The sequence below is a fragment of the Eucalyptus grandis genome, chromosome 8 (assembly GCF_016545825.1).
Source record: "Eucalyptus grandis isolate ANBG69807.140 chromosome 8, ASM1654582v1, whole genome shotgun sequence".
NCBI lineage: Eukaryota > Viridiplantae > Streptophyta > Magnoliopsida > Myrtales > Myrtaceae > Eucalyptus > Eucalyptus grandis.
Window position 1 is genome coordinate 42,870,678 of NC_052619.1, and position 18,512 is coordinate 42,889,189.

The following is an 18,512-nucleotide window of genomic DNA, read 5'->3' on the forward strand; positions in this document are numbered from 1 at the left end:
AAGCGAGACCCTGTAGAGGCGAGCGGCAACGGAAATTAGGTTTTCAAAAGGGTCAAAGTTGGAATTTAATAAATGTGTGTAAGGGAACAAAGGCAAAACAAAAATTTCCTTCAATGAAGCTCTAGGGCTAAAAAGCCCAAGCCTGGAACTTCGGTAAAAATCTTGGCATTTTGCTTTGAAGTCATTCCAAAGTTTTAAAGCACCATTTTTTGCCCAAGAACCAGGAAGTGTTTCCATGTCTTAATAACTAGGGATGTGCAAAAGAATCGGGATCTCGTCCACTCGCCCACTCAAATCAGACCGATTACATTAAAATAATATATTAATTTTGCGATTAAAAAAATTAAAATTACTAAATAATAAACTCAAATCAAATAACTAAAAACATTAAGTCAAGATCGCAAAGAAGCAAGGTTGGCCTAGAAGCTAAAACGTCCAAAGCCGTCCAAAGTAGGGCTGGCCAGCCCAGCTGGGTAATCTCCAGTCAAACCAAATGGAAAGGTCAAGAAGTTAAAATGTCCAAAATGCACCTTAAGTCCTTGACAAAACGCCAAGTAGTGAGTGGGCAAAAAGCAAGCAAGCGAAGAAGCAGGGTGCAGGAGGAGGAGAAGAAGAATAGGTCAAGCAAAGAATCAGCAATTTCGATTGAAAACCAAAGTTGTTTCGCGTCAAGATTGGACCGAGAAACCCAAGAACCCCATCAAGCTAGGGTTCACGAGGAAACCCTCAATCGCAGCAGGTCCATCTATCTCCTTCTCTATTCAGCCCTATGGAAAATCGTCGTCACCCTCGACAATAGTAGGTCCGTCCATCCGTCCCTTTCTCTATCTCTTTATTCGGCCCTCCGATGTCGATTTTCCGGCACCGTCACCCTCGACAGCATGTTAGCAACAGATGGGACAATGAGTGCTCATCGTTTGAGTGGATGCATCTCGATCCTGATGATTCCGGGCATTCGGGGGGTTTTTTATGCGAGGAAGATGATAGAGCGTGAATAGATTGATTGCAATTTGATTTTTGTCATCTTGTGGGGTCGAGCTGTGTTTGTTATTGTGAGACTGATTCCATGGATCCACCCGGAACCAGACCAGACCAGCGGTTCAGTTCCCAAGTGGATCAATGCAACTAATGGGTGAATCCTGATTTCGATTTTTGGAACCGGTCCTTGGCGGGCGGTTCTCGATTCTAGGTCGGGAACCGCCTGCTCAGATCATGCACACCTATACTAATAACATTGTTTTCCAATTTTAAAGTTCCAAAACTTGCCACTATTTTTAATGTTAGCTATCCTACTAATTTCGTCCATTTTTCTTATATGAAAAATTTCAATGACCTCTTTTTTTTTTAATTAATTTTTATTTTATTTTTTGAACTAAGAGCGTTGATGTAGTGCTAAATAACCATCCCATTAAAGGAAAATTAAACATTCCAAAAAGAAAATTGCCAATACGCAAATAGAATGACCGAAAGGCAATGATTAGAACACGAGCATCTTTTGTTGTCACGATGGTTAGAGACCTTCGCCAGGTTATTGATTAGGTGTTGACACCTAATTTATACTTTCAAGCACATAAAAAAAAGGAAAAGAAAAAATTTGATTGAAAAAATATATATGTTAAAAAAATTTAAAACGAAGCCGCACACTACCGCCCCTCTTCCTCTTTTCTTTTTTCTTCTTTTCCCCACTTGGGCTTGGGCCCTACCTTCCTCTTTCCCTTTTTCTTTTTTTTCCTTCACGCAGCCCAGCCCCCTTCACCCTTTCGGCCCGACCCGCACCTCTATCATCTCTCTCGGCCGTTGGTTGCACGGGGAATCCACGAAGCAAAAGCAGAGCCGCTTGGAGCAGAAACGAGCGCCAACGGGGGGCAGCATGATCGCATGGCAGGCAAGCGGCGCGATCCTAGGGTCAGAGTCGGTTGGCAGAGGCCACTGGTTGGCCAGCCGAGGGCACGCGGGCGAGCGAAGTGGGGAAAAGAGAAAGAAAAGACCAGAGAGAGAAAAAGGGAGAAGGGGGTGCGACAGAGGGAGAGGGAGGAGAGATTGAGATAGTTGCTGGAGGTCAGCCAAGGTGTAGGAGCCCCCAGGATGCCTCACCACCGTCAAAGAGCCGCCCGTTCGTCGTTGTTCACCGCTGTCTTCCCCGAAATCCAGGTTGGCCTCTTATCAAACACTTGGCGTGCAATTTTTGAAATTGAGCTGGCCGGAGTTTGTTTCGCCCGTTTTGAGTGAGCTCCAGCCCCATTGTCCAATCCTATTACTTCCCTTGCATGTTGGTAGGTTTCCTTAGATCTCCAGGTCGGCCAAGCCGGAGGCTCTTGGTCTCGTCCATGCCCATCACTTGTTCGCTATATTGCTCGAATGGGTCCTCTCCCCCCGAAGCTCCCCCGCGTGGAGCCCTAGGACCCCCTAGCTGCCAGAAGGACGTCGTTGTAGCTAGGGAAGCTATGCCGTTCCCCCCACCTAGCCACCGCGGCGCCGTCGCCGGCGTGCGCATTCACAGCACCCCTGGTCGCGACTGGGCAGTGGCAACCAAAGGGATGCCAGGCGAGTGGGCTAGATCACAAATTTGGCCCACTCGACTCCTATTCTCACTTGGGCACGGCTCTCAGGCCCAAGTTGGGCCTAAACCGGTGGAACCAGACCTGGTCGAGCCGGACCGGTCGAGCCGGACCGGTCAAGTCGGACCTGGTCGAGCCTAGATTCGGTCAAGCCGGACTTGACCGGGTCGAATCGAGTCAGACTCGACCAGACCCAACCCAGTTTGGGCAAAAAAAAATAATTATTATTTAAAAAAAATCATTTAAAAAATTAAAAATAATTAAAATAAATTAGTTAATTAATATATATTTTAAAAAATTAAAAATTAAAAATTTCGAAAATCCAAAAAGTGTAGGGTTTGGTTAGAAATAGTTATATTTTGCATTCTTAGGGTAATTAGACTTCTATTTGCTCGTATTTTGATTATATCGTATGTTTAATTTGCATATCTAATTATGTTAATTGCATATGTTTAATTTTTACTGCAATTAGGATTTTGGTAGTGATGATTGTTACTTCAATGATTATGTATCCGCATGATCACATTACATGTTAGTGGATAGTTATAAAATCAATCAAAACTGTCTGCCAAAAAAATCATTTTGTTAAAATGAACAAGTTTAGGTACCGAAAGGGCACTAATTGGTCAATTAGTGTAATTAAGTCATTGACCCTAGATTCTCTGATTGCGTAGGAAGTGAGGTACACTCCCATACTATCTTGATTTCTAACCGACCCCAATAGGCTAGTGGCGACTTCTTTTATACAAAATTCCTAAAAATATTTCAATGTCACGCGGGGTATGGGCTTAGGAGTGCCCCTGCCTAATCATGGGCCTTATGCCCGTCCTTTAAGCAATACCCATAAACCTGTTCTCTTCCCTCAGAGGTAGGTCACGACGCTAGGGTTGTCGCCCTCATCACAAGCAAACGCTTGGTGGCCATGGCTCCCCCATCGCTACTAGGCAAAGGTTGTATAGCCCTTGCAACTGTCAAGCTTGGGACCTCGCTCAATCATGGCTAGGGCCCTTGTAGCCATCACTTAGCCAGGGCAGCTCGTGCGGAGGGCAATAAAGGAGACGATGCTGCCATCTTTTGTTGTACCTCCGTGCCTACCCAATCCCTCTCTCCTTTCTTTATTAATTTCCTCTTTATTTTTTATTTTCAGTTTTTGAATTTAATGGAAAACGACATCATTTTTTTGTTAACAAACATCGCTTTGTACTTTAACAACCTTTACTAGTAAACAACAATAACGAAAAGAGTGAGGTCGAATTTTCCATCCACTAAAAGCTGACAGGAAAATTAATGGGGAGGATGGCAACTAATTTTATAACTTAAATACATGAAATTCATATAAGTTTTGAGGACTCTCGTTACCATTGCTACTATTTCCATGAGCTGGAAAACAAATTATATACCTGTTTTTGGGAGCAGAAAAACAAAATTTGTTCAGAAAATGATATTAGTGGCCAGAATAAATAAGACAATAAGAAAAAGGAAATGCCCGGGAGCATTGATCAATATCGCAAAGCGGACGAGAAAGTCAAAAGCAGAAATACCATTTGAGGAAAAATAAAATATTCACGATCAACTGTGAGGAAAGGCCCCTAAAGCTTCTAATCCATGTGAAAGAAATTATACAATTTCGAGCAAAATTCCTGTCTTGCCCCTTCCGACATAAAAATTTACATAACCCATACCTTGCCATCCGCCACGTGGAATGCACTTATCTCGTGAAACAGCAATATAAGAGGGCAAGATCGTCAATTTCAAAAACGTGCACCATTAGAATTCTCATCCGTGGCGCTCGAAAGGGGCGCGTGTACACAGTACGTAAAGGATAAATGCTTCATTCGTTTTGGGAAATGATTATTCATTTCTTATATTCGTAAAGAGAAATGAGTAGGGAACGGTGCTGTTATTTCAGAAAATGAAAGGTGCAATGTCACGACAAGTATCAAACATAAAAAAATGGAAGACTCGTCCGTGGAAAAAAATTTAAGGTAAATATCTAGAGCATATCTAAGCAGGCTCAAAAGTTTTAAATTACAATATTTAAGATAGCAAATATTATTTTCTAGTTAGAGAAAAGATTTAGGGGATATCATTCCCAAATAAAAGAAACTTAATAACACAAAAAGAAACTTTATATGAAATTCGATTGAAAATCCTTTCTTTTTATTTTAACTTTAGTTTTGACTCATGTGATCCTAAAATTGATCTTGTTATGTTTTAGGTTCTTATGTATCTTCATCTACAGGTTAAGAATCAATGGGTAATTTTTTGTCTACTAATTTATTATTAATGATTTCTTTTTAGTTAGTGATTACGTTTTTCTACTTGTGATTTGTGGTTATCTATATTTCAGTATTTAATTTGTTTTTTTTTGGTAAAGAGTATTTAATTTGTTTTTCTATCCTTCATATTTTAAAAATTCCACTTAATGAGATTTGTGAGAGTTTCCTTTTTAAATTAGTGCTTGTTGGGCCTTTTTAAATCCTCTAATGTAATCATAAATTAAGCCGAGAAAATATAAAGCAATGGGAAGTAAAAAAAAAAATGAAACTGGGGGAACCTATCTACCAATTTCCTCCATAAACATGAGCGGCTAAAATTCGACGGTTCCTACCGTCACAAAAGCCCACGGTTAGCTAGCTGGGCTCATTTCTAAAGCAAATATTTTAGGACGTGGTCCGATGGATCCTCCGATCAATGCTACCTATGCGGCATCATCTAGCAAATACAAAATTCTAGGTGTTTTGAGTAAATATATATTGAAACGCTTTTTGTCGGTCGAGAGCCAATGGTAACATTGGAGAAGCATAGGATTACACGCAATAATCTACATCGTCCAAGGTCTAGTACAACCGACACAAAGCCAAAGAGCCAACTCCAAAACAGAACATAACTAAAAGACGAGCCAGAGAACGAGAGAGTAGCGATACAAGACTGTCCATTCAGTAAGACTTGAGAAATCGCACTGATAGTGTACATATAATCGGATCAGCGTGGCTCTTATTCCTAATGCATAATGAGCACATGCAGGGACACATCATCTACGGCACACTCAGCTCTCGGTCGGAGGCTTGTGCGGCGGCTTCTCTCCCTTCCCCTTCTTTGGCTCCTCCCCTTTCTTCGGTGGCTCGTTCTCAGGGCCTTCCACCTCCTCTACGAGAATGTGCCCCTCGTGCGGTGGCTTGCCTCCCTTCCCCTTCTTTGGCGGCTTAGTGTCCTCTTCCACCTCTTCTGCGAGAATGTGCCCCTCATGCGGTGGCTTGCCTCCCTTCCCTTTCTTCGGCGGCTTCACGTCCTCTTCCACCTCCTCTGCGAGAATGTGCCCCTCATGCGGTGGTTTGCCTCCCTTCCCTTTCTTCGGCGGCTTCACATCCTCTTCCACCTTCTCTACGAGAATGTGCCCCTCGTGCGGTGGCTTGCCTCCCTTCCCCTTCTTTGGCGGCTTAGTGTCCTCTTCCACCTCTTCTGCGAGAATGTGCCCCTCGTGCGGTGGCTTGTCTCCCTTCCCTTTCTTCGGCGGCTTCGCGTCCTCTTCCACCTCCTCTGCGAGAATATGCCCCTCGTGCGGTGGCTTGCCTCCCTTCCCCTTCTTCGGCAGCTTTGCGTCCTCTTCCACCTCCTCTGCGAGAATGTGCCCCTCGTGCGGTGGCTTGCCCCCCTTTTTCTTTGGCGGCTTCGCGTCCTCTTCCACCTCCTCTGCGAGAATGTGCCCCTCGTGCGGTGGCTTGCCTCCCTTCCCCTTCTTCGGCGGCTTTGCGTCCTCTTCCACTTCCTCGGCAAGCATGTGGCCAGGGTGGTGGGGCAGTGTCTTGCCGGGGAATGGCTTCTTGTGGGAGTCCTCCTGTTCGGCCTCTTCAACGAGGATGTGCTCAGGAGGGTGGTGCGGGGGCTTGGGTTTGGGGAAGGGCTTTTGTGAGTCGTCAACTTGGACGTTCTCGAGGAGGCGGCGACCCCCAACAGGGGGGTGCTTGTGGGGAGGTTTGTCCCCTTTCGGTGGCTTGGGATCGTGGCCATCGCAGAAGACGGTGGCGGCAAAAAGCGCCGCTCCTAGGAGCAACACTAGCAAGTACTTAGAAGACATCGTTTGCTTCATTTTTGCTAGAAGAGGATTTATGAGCTGATGGTGTTGGAGTTAGAAGCGAGGGAGTGTCCCGATTTATAGTGGGTTTCGAACTTATGTCGTCGTCAGCAAGCATGTCACCCGGTCCCTCGGATTTTGCCTCTCGCCTTCGCTACGAAACAGCGCGTCTCTTAGGTCTGTGTTCTATTGGTTGCTCAAGAGTGTGATAGAGTGGGGCCCGCCTTGGATATAGGGATTTGCTTTGGGGTAGAAAAGTTTGACAATCAGCCTAATGCCTAATTAACTAATCTCTCTAAGTTTGACAATCAGCCTAATGCCTAATTAACTAATCTCTCTAATTAACTGCTCCCACTGGATAGATTTGCACGGCCGGATGGCAATATGGTGGGGTCCATCTTCGGACGTTGGGAGTGCTTGATCTCTCAATTCCTTGTGACAATTCTCTTTCTTGGAAAAGCAGGAGTAGATTCACACGCATAGCACATTGGAGTAGTAGAGGCTCTTACCTTCAATGTGAAAAGCTTTTACAATGCAACCACAGATTGAATTTATGTTGGAAGGCGGTGGTTGATATGGAACCAAAGACTTGTTTATGAGCGAATGGGCATAAAACTACATCTTAAAAGAGAACAATACTAGATATATTAATACCGATAAGAGGGGCATGGCGGTGATAAGTTTAATAATTCTTAAATTGAAATAAGGTAATGTTATTCCTTTCGTATAATCCACAACCAGCTATTTGGACGCATTTTTACAAGTCCTTTTAAAACTGGTTAAGTTCATGGGATTAGACCAAAATAATAATAATAATAATAACAATAATAATAATAATAATAATAATAATAATAATGGTAATAATTGCTTAGCTAATACATGGGACTAGATTAAAGCAAGAGTAACAATGACATACTTATTCCCTAGTTTGTTTCACATGAAGGGATAACTATTATGGGACTATGTTCTTTAAGGGAGAATAGCTCAAAAAGTTAAAAACTTATTACACTTTTGTCAATTCAATCATAAATCTTTTAATTTTGCCAATTGAGTTCTTATTTGTAAACCTTCTCACCTTTAGCTAATTAAGTGCATACGGCCAATTTTGATTGAAATTTGTTAATATGGATGACAGTTGTTCTACATAACATGGCCAACATTGATATGGATAAATTTTTTTTTTAATTTTTGAATTTTATGAATTTTTCTTTCTTTTTCTTTACTTTTTATGGTTATTTGGATTAAGGGTAGGCAGCCCTTGTCTACTTTGGGTGAGGGCCACGACGTCTTCACTGACTACTAGGCGAGGGTCACGATGCCCTCATGAGCCAAATCGAGAGCGAGGGCCATGATTCCCTCACCTAGTGCCATCTTAAATAGCACCGATACCAACATGCGACATACGATACAATACGACATGCCAACATATTGTTTCTAAAAAATTAAAGAATTTCAACATGTTAAGACCTCGTTGTATATTAAAGGTATATTTTTTATAAACATGATTATTTTAATCAAATTAATTTTATTCAAATTCACAAATAAACAAATAATAAAAAGAGAGCCTAGAATGAATTTACACTAAAAATATTAATCTACCATTTGTTAATATCATCTATTGTTTCAATTTGACAAATTCAACTCCATTTTAATAATCTATAAAACTTAGAAAAAAAAAAAAAACAATCCATATTCTGGACTTGTGTGTCAGAGTGTGTTAGATGAGAAGAAAAAAAAACTTGGGCGGTGAATTGTGTGTTACAAGAAGTGAGAGTTAAAGAGAAGAGAAAACTATGTTTTTCTTCTTTTCCTCTTCGTATTTTTAATATTTTTTTACATATTTGCATTTTGATCCCTCATTTATTGAAAATTTTTAAAATTGACCAAATACGTGTCGAAATCATATAACAAAATCTTGAACTCGCATATTGGAATTCCAAACTCACATACCAAAGAGTGTTGGGAGAATTGACTAGATGTTGAATTTTCCAACACTTATTAATAGAGTGCCAAAAAGTGTCGAACACGTGTCAGAGTGTCTAACATGACAAGAATGCTCCCGGATAGTGTTGGTGCTTCCCAAGTGTTAGCAAGGGTCATTGGCTCTCAATCTAGAAAAAATAATGTAAAAAAAAAAAAAAAAAGAGAAAGTAAAAAAAAAAATTAAAAAGAAAATATCTCAAAAAGATTATTAAAATATTTAAAAAAAATATTTATATCGGTCTGGCCATGCCATGTAGAGTGATCGGTGTCCATGTCATCAATTTCTTGCAAAAATTGATTGAATGGATTCAATTAGTAAAAAGTGAAAGAGTTTAGGACTCGGCAAAATTGAAAGTGTAAAACTATTTTAGCAAAATTTAATAGGTTTAGGATTTTTTGGACAATTTTCTCATCAATTAATGTATTGGACTATCCAAACACAACTGTTCAAATCCATGATAGTTTTAAAGTTAATTTTATCTAATTAAAAAGGCCATATTTTCCTCCGTCTTCCTATATTATGTAATTTTACTATGTATATTGCTAAAGTGCAAGCAAATTAAGGATTGTAAGTGAATCATAATTAAGATACGTGTCGATTATAATCATAACTTAATTTTTTCCGATATATACTTTAAAAAAAAAGATAAATAGGGATCGTGTAAGCGCTATAAGTTTCGTCTAAATATGGGTTATACCCATGTTTCTAAATCAGAAAATTGGTTGAAAAAAGCTTCATCCTACAAAGATGGAGGAAGACAGGCCCATTAGTTTCAATTTTCTACATAACTCAATGTATTAATTTGCGGGTTACCCTTAATATATCTCCCATTAATGACCCAAATACTAGTATCATGACACAATAGTGGAGGTATTTATTGAGATGATTATCACCCAGATATACGGGCTGAAAACTTAAATCATAGATTGAAAGAGTGATGCATGATGCATATATTATCGTTGCATATTTTTACATGGTCTTTTCATCCCTCCCTTCGTACTTCAACTCCTAGTTATTTTCTTGATCTTTCATTGGGAATTTACAAGTTAACATAGAACACTCTCGTTTTGTTGTGAATTTTTTTTGTCCAATCGCGATTTAGTCAAGTACCTTCATTAAACCACAGGCTTCCACTAGACTTAATTATAAAGGATAATCCAGAGACTTTTACTTGTGGTTAGTATTAAATATATTATCAGTGAATAAATTATCTTCGTAAAACCTATATGCCTAACTGGGCCAGCCTATCATTTTAATATAAGGATATGCGTCCTAGTCATGCCAAACATGAAGAATAACGAAGCCCGTCACACGCAACCCAACGAGCCTTCGTGACATTGGGCAAGTTTCACTGTTCAAATTGATGCGCTGATGAATGGAAAGCATGTGAGCCTTTGAGATTTTGACCAGCTGGGTCCAGGTTGAGAGAGAGAGGAGAGATTTTGCGGCGTCTTTTCTCGGTTTCCCATTTGAGATGGTGACCCTTGATTTGATACGTACATAAAACGTGGAGGCATTAGAGACGATGAGAAAAGGGCCCCCTAGTCATTATCGTCTTGTCTATTCTTTTCCTTATCTCGGCAAAGTAACATTTTGCACGAAAACTAGGGGGAGGAACATTAAAACGTTGTTCTAACCAAAAAGAAAAAAATTGAAACATTGAAAAATTGTTAGTATGAGCTCAACCCGTCAAACAACAGATGACTTAGGTCAGAATTTAAATAGTCTAATCCAAATAGACTCATTTAATTTATTTTGACTCTTTTTTTTTTGGTAAGAGATAAGAATAATATTGACTTTTGAATGAAGAGCTACACAAAAGTACAGTAAAAGGACTGGCTCCAAAAAACTTGCACTAAAAAAGACACAGGCGTCAATCCAAGTGGAAGGGAGTCGGGGAAAGCTCCACCAGAAAAACAGAGAAGGTACAAGCAGCAGCGGAAGCCAACACAGAGGCAAGGAAGAAATAAACAAAAGAAGGGGCAACGACAATGAAACCCCAAAACTGCAGAAACAGACAGGGGAGCCAAACGGAGAAACCAAGGCCACACCCGGCAAAGCAAACCAAAAGACAGCTCAACTAAGAAGAACCATCAACAGCAGCACGGACGAGCAGAGCAGAAAGCAGCATCACCCAGTAATCCAACAGCTCAGCCACCGAGAAAACCAAAGGGACGAAAGCAGGGTCAAAATAAACTTAATAATCCATGATGAATCCAATTCATATCGTTAAAATGCTCTGAAATAAGAATGCGGAGTGAGTAAGTATGAGATTAGGTGAAAGCGAGAAAAATTGGAGAGAGACATAGAAATATGTTCGGTTTAAGTAAGTTGAAAATCCATATATCATCTATTTAATACTTATATTATGTTTAAACCCATTTATGACATATTTACTCAATATAACTAATATGTTTATAACCCTTATGGGTTAATAATTGAATTTATGACCCATTTTGATGGGTCTAGTACGAGCTTGTGACATGGGATAAAAATGTGGATTTTCATTAGCTGCATAGAATGTCCAAGCCTTTTGATTTATGTGATCTCCATCGATGCATGCAGGGCTTTTCCGGGAGAAAATCGGGGTGAGCATGGCTCAAGTCATTACATATGTATGGGAAAAAAGTGGGGGCTACTGTTTAAATAAGAAGAAACTCCCTTTCTCGCATAAGTAAAGACTTTGAAAGATTTTGAGGTCACATGATTAGACTATATAAATTTCCTAATACTCCCCCTCACACATAAACAACTTATTTTAGATTTATGGTTAGCCAATGGCTATAAAATCAATTGGTTTGGTTCTTAATTTCAATTTTTTGTAACCAGTGCTCGAAGGGTTGGTTTCCAATTGTATGTCCAGAACCGATCACCCATACTAACATTAAAGTGTGTAACTAAGATCATACCTATTAAGAAACTAATAACACTAATAAAATTGAAAAGTGCAAATTGAACATATAAAAATGGCATTGCCCCTCCCTTTACCCTCTTCAATATATATTGAAAAAGTTTAAGCAGTTGATTTAGGCATGATTTAATACCTCAAGCATGGCATTCACACTAAATCTCACTAAACAACCTCATAAATCTCCGACACCCTATGTTCTCTGTGTACAAGCCATCTTCCTTTCCCTTCTCCCTAGAACAACCTGCAATTACTTAATTCGAACCTGATGTCACCGCGCATGTCAGCCACGACAACGACTTCACTGGATCGTGCACCGGAATGAATAAAGAACCGAGACAGAGAGAGAGAAAGGGAGAAACAGGGTAGACCGGATCGGGAGACTACAGGATTTGCGATCGTGGATTGCGATTTTGGTGGCAAATGCCAGTGTGAACCGTTGAAAAGGTGGACATTTCGCTTCGTGGGGTTAGTTACAACAAAATCCTCTTTTGACTCGAACAGCGCCGACATCGGTTGCGAGGGGGATCGTCGTGCGTATTTCACCTGGATCTCAGTCTCGATTCAGCTTTAGAAGACGTAGCAGACTCGACCAAGGTTCTTGACGTCTCATCCCTCATCCTTCCGTTTTCTGTGGTTTATGTGATTATGACGGACTTCTAAATTCTTCCACTGCGACTTATCCTAAGGAAATTTTACCTGTTATCGTTATGGAGTCCTTTCTTGTTTCTTGTAATCAATATCTACAAAAAATAGATCCTATTATATTTATCATGTACGAAAAAGTTTTTTTTGAAATACTCATTAAAATTATGAGTGATTAGTTTTAGCGTGGGATGGTTTCCACCCCCACAATCGTGAAATGACCCACCTGATTTTGAAACCAAATCGAATTGGAACCATTTCTCAGATGGATCTGAGAATTGATGAGGATATATTTCTTTTCTTTTTCCCTACGCAGAGTCATTCGTTCGCTTGCTCATTAAATAACATACTCTCATACTCTGTAACACCCCATAAATAGTAACAGACCACTGCTCAAATCTCTCACCCCTTGCTTCTTCACTGACCAACAACAACGCTCTTTAGGATTCCCAATCTCCATTTGGAATTTCCGTTCTTAGAAAATTAAAGGAAAAGGTACGTTACAAAACAAACACCAAAAGAGGGAGTCCCATGACTGTGTGAGACTGAGAATGAGAGTGAGAAGTGAGAGGCGTGAGACTGAGTGAGCAAGGGGAACTGAGGGAGGCATAGCGTGAGACCGAGAGTGACAAGAAAGAGGAGTGAGATTGAGTGAGAACCAAGAGGGATGATTAGGGAGAGAGAATGGAAAATTAGGGTTTTGAGAATTGATTTGTAATAATAAAAATTATATGTAAAAAATTATCAGCCTAGTTTAGATGGTTCGGTTGGATCGGTCCACATTGAAATCAAGAACTAAATCGATAATCACCAGTTCCAAATCACTAATTCAGTTTGGTTTTGTGCTTATCCCTATCAAAAATAATATATGAAGTATTAATTTTAGTCAAGCCATGGTTTCGGTGACAATTTAACAGTTGACTAAATTGGATGAAATCACCAAAGTTTGTGTCATGTTTCGTTTTCCTTTTTAAAAGATGCCCACTGAGTTGCTTGGAGTGCCCATTGAGATGCTTACTAAATTCTTTCTTTATGTTTGACTTTTTATTATTTAGTTTAGGCCCTTGCGCAAACTTTAAGAAAAGACAAATATGGGCATAAACTGTCAAAAAGATGACTCAATTAGAGGAACAGTCGTGGTCTTCGCAGCTGTGGTCGTGCATACACGCCATTTTCCCTTCGAATTAAGCGATCGCTCGCGGAATTCGCTTCTGGGTCTTCCTCCCCTTCCAATTTAGCGATAGCCCGCAAGAGGTTTTGCTTCGTCCACGGAGGGGAGATGCGGTCCGATTCCGAGCGTGCGTTCGTGGGTCGTCCGCTAAAGCTGAGGTTCCGTCCACGGCTCGCCACTGATCCGCCGCGTTGGCTGGGCCTTTTGGGCTCGCAGCGACTTTCGCGTTCTTTTTCGAATAGTGTAAAGTTAGGCATTTTCAATGGGATAACGACGGCGAAGTTTGGAGAATTTGGGTTGATCCATTCATCATAGTCCTAATAACGGTGTTTTCCAATTTTGAAGTCCTAAAACTTGCCACTATTTTTAATGTGAGCTATCTTGCTAATTCCGTCCATTTTTTTTGCACTGAAAATTCCAATGACCTCTTCTTCTTTTTTTAAATTAATTTTCATTTTATTTTTTGGACTAAGAACCATCCCATTAAAGAAAAATTAAACATTCCAAAAAGAGAATTGGCAATACCAAAATAGAGTGACTAGAAGGCAAGGATTAGAATACTAGCCTCTTTTGTTGTGACAATAATTAGAGATCCTCGCCAGGTTACTGACTAGGGCTGTCGCCCTCACCACAAGCAAACGCTTAGTGGCCATGGGTTCCCTATGGCCACTAGGCAAAGGTTGTATTGCAGCTGTCATGCTTGGGACCTCGCTCGATTGTGGCTAGGGCCTAGCCAGGGCCAGCTCGTGCCAAGGGCAATAACGGAGATGATGCTGCCATCTCCCTTGTTGTACATCCGTGCCCACCCAATCCCTCTCTCCTTTCTTTATTAATTTCCCCTTTATTTTTTATTTTCAGTTTTTGAATTTAATGGAAAATGACATTATTTTTGTGTTAACAAAAATCGCTTTGTACTTTAACAACCTTTACTAGTAAACAACAACACGCGTGCAAAAGAATAACGAAAAGAGCGGGTTGAATTTTCCATCCACTAAAAGCTAACAGGAAAATTAATGTGATGGATGGCAATTAATTTTATAACTTAAATACATGAAATTCATATAAGTTTTGAGGACTCTCGTTACCATTGCTACACAAATTCTATACCTGTTTTTGGGAGCAGAAAAACAAACTTATTTTGTTCAGAAAATGATATCAGTGGCCAGAATAAATAAGACAATAAGAAAAAGGAAATGCCCGGGAGCATTGATCAATATCGCAAAGTGAACGAGAAAGTCAAAAGCAGAAATACAACTTGAGGAAAAATAAAATATTCACGATCAACGGTGAGGAAAGGCCCCTAAAGCTTCTAATCCATGTGAAAGAAATTATATAATTTCGAGCAAAATTCCTGTCTTGCCCCTTCCGACATAAAAATTTACATAACGCATATCTTGCCATCCGCCAAGTGGCCACTTATCTCGTGAAACAGCAATATAAGAGGGCAAGATCGTCAATTTCGAAAACGTGCACCATTAGAATTCTCATCCGTGGCGTTCGAAAGGGGCGCATGTACACAGTACGTAAAGTATAAATGCTTCATTCGTTTTGGGAAATGATTATTCATTTCTTATATTCCTAAACAGAAATGAGTAGGGAACGGTTCTGCTATTTCAGAAAATGAAAGGTGCAATGTGACGACAAGTATCAAAGATAGATAATGGAAGACTCGTCAGTGAAAAAAAAAATATAAGGTAAATATCTAGAGCATATCTAAGCAGGCTCAAAAGTTTTAAATTACAATATTTAAAATAGCAAATATTATTTTCTAGTTAGAGAAAAGATTTAGGGATATCATTCCCAAATAAAAGAAACTTAATAACATAAAAAGAAACTTTATATGGGATTCGATTGAAAATCCTTTCTTTTTATTTTAACTTTAGTTTTGACTCATGTGATCCTAAAATTGATCTTGTAATGTTTTAGGTTCTTATGTATCTTCATCTACAAGTTAAGAATCAATAGGTAATTTTTTTGTCTACTAATTTATTATTGATGATTTCTTTTTAGTTAGTGATTACGTTTTTTTACTTGTGATTTGTGGTTATCTATATTTCAGTATTTAATTTGTTTTTCCATCCTTCATATTTAAAAAATTCCACTTAATGAGATTTGTGAGAGTTTCCTTTTTAAATTAGTGCTTCTTAGGCCTTTTTAAATCCTCTAATCTAATCATAATTTAGGCCAAGAAAATATAAGCAATGGGAAGTCAAAAAAAAAAAAAATTGAAAATAGAGGAACCTATCTCCCAATTTCCTCCATAAACATGCGCGGCTAAAATTCGACGGTTCCTACCGTCACAAATGTCAAAAGCCCACGGTTAGCTAGCTGGGCTAATTTCTAAAGCAAATATTTTAGGACGTGGTCCGATGGATCCTCTATAGTAATGGAGTATAAAAATACGTTGCGTCCGATGGATCCTCCGATCAATGCTACCTATGCGGCATCATCTAGTAAATAATAAATTTCTAGGTGTTTTGAGTAAATATATATCGAAACGCTTTTTGTCGGTCGAGAGTCGATGGTAACATCAGAGAAGCATAGGATGACACGCAATAATCTACATCGTCCGAGGTCTACTTGATGAACCAAGCGTACAACCGACACAAAGCGAAAGAGCCGACTCCAAGACAAACATAGCTAAAAGACGAGCTAGAGAATGAGAGAGTAGCGATACAAGACTGTCCATTCAGTAAGACTCGAAAGATCACACTGATAGTGTACATATAATCAGATTAGCACGGCTCTTATTCCTAATGCATAACGAGCACATGCAGGGACACATCATCTACGGCACGCTCAGTTCTCGGTGGGAGGCTTGTGCGGCGGCTTCTCTCCCTTCCCCTTCTTCGGCTCCTCCCCTTTCTTCGGCGGCTCGTGCTTGGGGCCTTCCACCTCCTCTACGAGAATGTGCCCCTCATGCGGTGGCTTGCCTCCCTTCCCTTTCTTGGGTGGCTTCGCGTCCTCTTCCACCTCCTCTGCTAGAATGTGCCCCTTGTGTGGTGGTTTGCCCCCCTTCCCTTTCTTGGGCGGCTTCGCGTCCTCTTCCACCTCCTCTGCCAGAATGTGTCCCTCGTGCGGTGGCTTGCCTCCCTTCCCTTTCTTCGGCGGCTTCGCGTCCTCTTCCGCCTCCTCTGCGAGAATGTGCCCCTCATGCGGTGGCTTGCCTCCCTTCCCTTTCTTCGGCGGCTTCGCGTCCTCTTCCACTTCCTCTGCGAGAATGTGCTTGCCTCCCTTCCCTTGAGGTTTGCCTCCTCCTGTGCCCCCCTTCTTTTTCTTTGGCGGCTTCACATCCTCTTCCACCTCCTCTGCTGTGAGAATGTGAATGTGCCTCCCTTCCCTTTCTTCTGCGGCTTCGCGTCCTCTTCCACCTCCTCTGCGAGAATGTGCCCCTCGTGTGGTGGCTTGCCTCCCTTCCCCTTCTTCGGCGGCTTCGTGTCCTCTTCCACTTCCTCGGCGAGCATGTGGCCAGGGTGGTGGGGCGGTTTCTTGCCGGGGAACGGCTTCTTGTGGGAGTCCTCCTGTTCGGCCTCTTCAACGAGGATGTGCTCAGGAGGGTGGTGCGGGGGCTTGGGTTTGGGGAAGGGCTTTTGTGAGTCGTCAACTTGGACGTTCTCGAGGAGGCGGCGACCCCCGACAGGGGGGTGCTTGTGGGGAGGTTTGTGCCCTTTCGTTGGCGTGAGGTCGCAGAAGACGGTGGCGGCAAAAAGCGCGGCTCCTAGGAGCAACACTAGCAAGTACTTAGAAGACATGGTTTGCTTCATTTTGGCTAGAAGAGGATGTATAAGCTGATGGTGTTGGAGTTAGAAGCGACGGAGTGTCCCGATTTATAGTGGGTTTCGAACTTATGTCGTCGTCAGCAAGCATGTCACCCGGTCCCTCGGATTTTGCCTCTCGCCTTTGCTACGAAACAGCGCGTCGTTTAGGTCTGTGTTCTATTGGTTGCTCAAGAGTGTGATAGAGTGGGGCCCGCCTTGGATATAGGGATTTGCTTTGGGGTTGAAAAGTTTGACAATCAGCCTAATGCCTAATTAACTAATCTCTCTAATTAACTGCTCCCACTGGATAGATTTGCACCGCCGGATGGCAATATGGTGGGGTCCATCTTCGGACATTGGGAGTGCTTGATCTCTCGATTCCTTGTGTCAATTCTCTTTCTTGGAAAAGCAGGAGTAGATTTACATGCATTAGCACATTGGAGTAGTAGAGGCTCTTACCTTCAATGTGAAAAGCTTTTACAATGCAACCACAGATTGAATTTATATTGGAAGGGCGGTGGTTGATATGGAACCAAAGACTTGTTTATGAGCGAATGGGCATAGAACCACGTCTTAAAAGAGAACAATACTAGATATATTAAGACTGATAAGAGGGGCATGGCAGTGATAAGTTTAATAATTCTTAAATTGAAATAAGGTAATGTTATTCCTTTCGTATAATCCACAACCAGCTATTTGGACGAATTTCTACAAGTCCTTTTAAAACCGGTTAAGTTCATGGGATTAGACCAATAACAATAGTAATAATAATGGTAATAATTGCTTAGCTAATACATGGGACTAGATTAAAGCAAGAGTAACAGTGACATACTTATTCCCTAGTTTGATTCGCATGAAGGGATAACTATTCTGGGACTATGTCCTTTAAGGGAAAATAGTTCAAAAAGTCCTAAACCTATTACACTTTTACTAATTCAATCATAAATCTTTTAATTTTGTCAATTGAGTTCTTATTTGTAAACCTTCTCACTTTTAGCTAATTAAGTGCATAGAGTCAATTTTGGTTGAAATTTGCTAATATGAATGGCAGTTGTTCTACATAACATGGCCACAGTATGGACATGAATAATTTTTTAATAATTTTTTAATTTTGAATTTTTCTTTCTTTTTCTTACTTTTTTTTAATGGTTATTTGGATTAAGGGCTAGGCAACCCTTGTTAGCTTTGGGCGAGGGCTACGACACCTTCACTGACTACTAGGTGAGGGTCACGATGCCCTCATGAGCCAAATCGAGGGCGAGGGCCACGATTCCCTCACCTAGTGCCAGCTTAAATAACACTGATACCGACATGCGGCATATGATACAATATGACATGCTAACATATTATTTCTAAAAATTAAAGAATTTCGACATATTAGAACCCGTTGTATATTAAATGTATATTTTTTAT

The 18,512-nt window shown here is 40.8% G+C and overlaps 1 protein-coding gene across 1 annotated transcript; it reads right to left on the reverse strand.

Annotated features, from left to right (window-relative positions):
• Positions 1-5,347: 5,347 nt before the first annotated feature.
• Positions 5,348-17,136, reverse strand: LOC104414515 (basic salivary proline-rich protein 4). Its single transcript, XM_039300924.1, has 3 exons — positions 16,673-17,136; positions 16,230-16,508; positions 5,348-6,317 (listed from the first exon to the last, which is right to left on the reverse strand). The coding sequence occupies exons 1-3, from the start codon at positions 17,103-17,105 to the stop codon at positions 5,608-5,610; spliced, it is 1,422 nt and encodes a 473-aa protein (XP_039156858.1). The 5' UTR covers positions 17,106-17,136; the 3' UTR covers positions 5,348-5,607.
• Between the last annotated feature and the right edge of the window lie 1,376 nt (positions 17,137-18,512).